The sequence below is a fragment of the Cynoglossus semilaevis genome, chromosome Z (assembly GCF_000523025.1).
Source record: "Cynoglossus semilaevis isolate Cse_v1.0 chromosome Z, Cse_v1.0, whole genome shotgun sequence".
Taxonomy (NCBI): Eukaryota; Metazoa; Chordata; class Actinopteri; order Pleuronectiformes; family Cynoglossidae; genus Cynoglossus; species Cynoglossus semilaevis.
In genome coordinates, this window is record NC_024328.1 from 19835986 (window position 1) to 19841266 (window position 5281).

The 5281-nt window shown below is 43.1% G+C and overlaps 1 protein-coding gene across 3 annotated transcripts in view; it reads left to right on the forward strand.

Moving 5' to 3' along the window:
* mctp1a (multiple C2 domains, transmembrane 1a) overlaps window positions 1-2737 on the forward strand; it is a 116002-nt gene extending 113265 nt beyond the window's left edge. For all 3 annotated transcript variants that reach the window (XM_025053254.1, XM_025053255.1, XM_025053256.1), the window contains one exon: window positions 280-2737. In XM_025053254.1, the coding sequence (XP_024909022.1) occupies window positions 280-425 (146 nt within the window). In that variant the 3' untranslated portion in view covers window positions 426-2737. The remainder of the gene's footprint in view (window positions 1-279) is intronic.
* The last annotated feature ends 2544 nt before the right edge of the window (window positions 2738-5281 follow it).

The following is a 5281-nucleotide window of genomic DNA, read 5'->3' on the forward strand; positions in this document are numbered from 1 at the left end:
ACTGATTTTTTAGGACTTTTCTATGTCAACATAATCACTAGGCACATCACTGACTAACCACTGACTAATCACTGCATATGGACAGTGAAGAAACTAAATTAAAAAACATAAAAAAAACAAAACAATTTTTATTTTTTTGGCTTAAGTTACAGTGATTTTATTGTTTAGTTCAGTTTTGAAATGTAAGTTTGGGGCAGTGATGAAATGAAAGCTGAATGTGTGTCTTGTCCACCTCTCTGTCCTTGACATTTCTCTCTATCCTACTGTTTATCTGTCCAGGTGTGAATAAATTCACCAAAAAGCTGAGAGACCCCTACACCATCGATAACAATGAGCTGCTAGACTTTCTGTCCAGAGTGCCCTCAGATGTACAAGTGGTGCGTAAACTTCTGACTTTATCTTTGCCATGTTTTTATCTATTTTGACATCACATTTGCTGGTTCCAGACGAGGACATTGGTTAGGAGTGTCTTTTTAGAATCATTTCATCTCTCTTTTTCTTACCCTTCCCCTTCTTTTGTCTACTCAGCGGTTGGTTCTGTTCAGCTCGTTATTTGTTTTTATCTGTTTATAAACAATTGTATGCAATGAAATCCAAAATGTCGCATCCACATATCCCTTCTGCTTCCAATTCATTTTCCATGTGTGAACTGTGTAATATAATAAGGTTAAGTGAGTTAACTGCCTGGCATATATTTAGGCTAATTGTGTGTGTACACACACACATAGGCTGGTTGGCTGGTTGGCTGGTGCTGGTAATTTAAACAGAGTGTAAACCAACATTTAACCAGCCCCATGGGGTTTTGCTTTTACTCTAACTATAAGAACCGATTAACTGTCTGAAGACTACAAGTGCTGATTGAAAATATGTGCGTGTGTCTGTGTGTGCATATGTGTGTGATGTGACGTGCTGCGCTGATCAGGACAAAGTGCAGTTTAAACTGCAATTAAGCAGCAGCTTGTGAAAGTCATAGTGTTATCCAGCACTGATGGTGTTCGCTGTCACCACGAGCCCTGCTGTGCTCACACCAATCTCAGAACGCACATACACACACAGGCAGACTGGAGCTGTACGACCCAGGGCCACATCAGTGTTAACACACTTTCTCTTTGATCGCTCGATGCCTGCAACTTCTTTCATCTTTACAGGGTCATAATCCTTGCTCCTCTACACACCACTGCCAGCTCCTCATGTTTTACCCCCCTCGTTCTGCCCCATGCAGTTTTTACAGTTTCAGGGTCCTGTTGGAGCAGTAGGCACAAGGCAGGTAGCCACTGGCTTAAATGAGCCCAAGCTGTCCCCTCTGGTAGAGTGCAGCCACCTTACACACCTGGAGCCTGGAGGAACAGAGTGCTGCAGAGGCCCAGGCCCGGCAGGTACCAGGTCTTTACAAGGCCCCTAATGAGGGCCTGCTGGCGAGGGGAAGTGGGGGCAGACATGCTGCTCTGTTCTGGTGCCCATTCAGTTGGAGTAGTGCCTACTGTATAAGTAAGACTTTAAGTGCTACTGTAACAGTTATTGCTGCAGCTGGTGGAATGGTAATTGTTGGCAGGTTTTACTGACAGTTTGGGGGCTTGCTGAGGAGTGTGGGTGACAGACCAGGGGAGAGGGTTAAGAATAGGCATTTGTCAGGAAAGGCAAAGATTGAAACATGAGAAACAGGGTGTAAAAATGAGGAGAAAAAAAGTGTAAGTTGAGTTGATTGATTGATTGGAGATGGCTATTAATGGCAGGGTAGACTTATTTGTGTCAATAAAATAATCAAAATGTAGATGTAGTGCTAGGGAAGCTGAAAAAGGCTGTGCTAATCATCGTCTCATTAAGTCTCAGGGTTAGTTTTTTTATTCTGCTGTCATCTGCTAAAAACAGACCACAACCTTCTGATCTACACTGCGTCCTGTCACTGCTTCCGGTGGTGGGTTCACTTCATTGCCTGCCCTGCATTGCTGGGTCAAAGCTGTCTACGGGGATTAAGCCCCTGAAGCTCTGGGACATTGCAGACGGGTGTTGGGGTCCAAATGGAGCATCCCCTGAAGGGCATGTGTCCACGGCACCCACTGGCATTATTGCAGGGCCCTGACTGTGGCTGACACCATAGTTGACTAATGAAGTGCTATTTCAGGGCACAGGTGTGACCCAACATACACTGCAGCACACACACGCACACACTCTCCCAGCTCTGGTGCACATTAGGCCGTTTGGGGGTGTGTCAGCGTAGTGTTCCGCATCATTTGTAGGTGCTGCAGTGGAACTAGGTCTGATGAGGTTCTAATGACTTTATATACAAAGGGCAACCGTACTGTACTACAGTCCATCACCACATGCAGTATGAACCTGTACATAGACCTGGTTTTTCATCATTCAGTGCTGTTTTTAAAATCAAGTTACACAAAAAGAATGTACATTATGCAGCTTTAGTATTTATTTCTTATAATTAATACTTCTCACTTGATAACAGAAAATCATTTTCCCGTCACAAATACTTAACATGGCCAAGTTTATTATTATTGGTTGTTTTCCTGTAGAACAGGGGTAACCATATATATTTGTCAAAGGGCCAACATTGTTTTGGACACTTTGATGGCCAGAGACTCAAATAAAATGAAATAAAAATCATGTTGACATCTGACATTATTAATTGATGTTTATTTTAGAAACCATATTTTAGTCCCCATGGACTATGTTGTTTGCAGATGACATTGTGATCTGTAGTGAGAGTAGGCAGTAGCTAGAAGAGAACCTAGAGAGGTGGAGGTTTGCACTAGAAAGAAGAGGAATGAAGGTCAGTCGTAGCAAGACAGAGTACATGTGTGTAAACGAAAGGCAGAACAGTGAAATAGTGAGGTTACAAGGAGCAGAGGTGGTGAAGGTGCAGGAGTTTGGTACTTAGGATCAACTGTTCAGAGCAGAGGAGACTGTGGAAGAGAGGTGAAGAATAGAGTACAGGCAGGATGGAACAGCTGGAGAAAAGTGTCAGGAGTGATCTGTGACAGAAGAGTGTCAGCTAAGGTGAAGGGAAAGGTTTACAGGACGGTGGTGAGACCAGCCATGATGTATGGTTTAGAGACACTACCAATAGGCAGAAGACAGGAGGCGGAGCTGGAGGTGACAGAGTTAAAGATGCTAAGATTCTCTTTAGGAGTGACAAGAATGGACAGGATCAGGAATGAGGTCATTAGAGGGACAACACAGACAGGAAGGTTTGGAGAAAAAGCTAGAGAAGCCAGATTGAGATGGTTTGGACATGTGCAGAGGAGGGACAGTGGATACATTGGTAGAAGAATGTTAGAGATGGAGCTACTAGGTAGGAGACAAAGAGGAAGACCAAAGAGCAGATATATGGATGTAGTGAGGGAGGACATGCAGATTGTTGGAGTCAAAGTAGAAGATGCAGAGAACAGGGAGAGATGGAAATCAATGATTCACTGTGGCAACCCCTGAAAACAGGGACAAAGCCGAAAGAAAAAGAAGAAAGAAGAAGTTTATTTTAGAAACCAGTCGTAGGATTGGATTGTTCAATTTGCTAGATTTGGCCCATGTGCTCCAAGTTTATGATCACTGCTGAACATTTGCCTGATGTTTAAATGCTTGTTTTGTTGAACACTCTACGTAATACTAATATTACCTCTACCTTAGAGGTATCAATCCAGCACATTCAGCAGAAACGAAACAAAAAACAAGCATTTGCAGTCACTTCTACTGCAGCTTTTTTGCAGACTGTGTTGAAGACTTCCAAAAATAACAAGATTATTAAAAAGGGTAAAGTGATGCTTTAGAATTATTTTATTTCACAATGTATGTAATGAGTGTCTTACCATTTTCAGAATTGTTGTTTGTGCTCAAGTAAAACCAAGGCTGACCTTGGGCCCTTCATTCAATGGCAAACACAGATAAACATCTCTAGAGGAGCAACAGGCAGAGCCACCTCTTTTTTAACTATGTGGACATTTTACTTAAATTATAATATCCCTCTGTGAACAGCAATATAAGGGTAGACACAGTGTGTAAAGCATCTGCGAGCCCAAAAAAAGGAGTCACAGTCCCAGAGTCTCTAGTATGTGGTTTCGGATCCTCGTCCAGTGTAAGCTATCGTCGTGGCAATTATCAAGGAATCCTTCATGTCCTCTAAAACGAGGCCAAGCTGAGCACCTTTATAGTGCTAAGTGTTCCCCACTTGGCGTTTGGAAGGTGTCAGCGCAATAGTATATTTTACGACGCCATTAGCCATGTGAGCTACGGAGTGCATAAATAGGGCCAAGGCAATTAGCATGCCAAGTGGCCCTTTATGATTGGTATAAAGGAGCTGAATGAAGCCCCCAGTACAAAAATAAGCATGAATTCCAATTTAGTGTCTAATGAACAGCAGGGAGTTGAGTTAATATTTTTAGACAACATTTATGTTGGGGATGAAACCTCACCGGACACACAAAGGTCAAAGGCAGCATGGTTAAAAGGGTGAAACATTGCCAGATGCCATTACTCACATCTACCAGAGGTGTCTCTCTCCTTCGCTTTGTCCTTGTCTGACTTTTGTGACAAATTTAAACATTTCATCTCAACTGGCCAATTAGTCACTATTCAATATGTGGCAGGCCACAGCAGGTAATGGAAAAACTTTCCATAGTTTGGGGTTTTTTTTCTTCTGCATTTGGCATGCTGACATTTGTCATCTTGACATGCTTTTTACTATCCTAAGAGCAAGAATTAGTGCTGAATCCTCTGGAAAACCACTGTCTGAACTGAACACCACAGTTTTTCTGGAGAAACATTTAATAACCCTCATGCTCCGCGCGGTGCCACGCGAGATGAAACCTGCTGAAATTTTTGTTCCCGGTATCATTAAATCGTAGTCACCTGTGCCTTTTTTCACTTCATTTATTTACTCTCTTATTTGTCTCTTTGCCTTATTGTCACCCACCTTGGTTGACACTGTCTCTTTGCCCACACCAGCATCATCAAAACACTGTCATGTGTTGAATGGAGATAGATAGATAGAGAGAGAGAGAGAGAGAGGGAGAGAGAGAGAGAGAGAGAGAGAGAGAGAGAGAGAGAGAAGGTCCCGGGATGCTTTGTGGGTAAAACCATTAAACAAAGCAGGAGGCATGGAACACGGTGCCTGTTCTGCAGAGCACACTTCAAAGCCTGTTTGTGCACTTGTACTGTCAACATTTGGAATGAGAGAGAAATGGTGAGAGGAGGACAGGAAGGGAAAGGAGCGAAGAGCAAAGGAGGAGAGGAGCGAGGGTGGCACAGCCTTTGAGCAGTGTGGGTCTTTACCCAC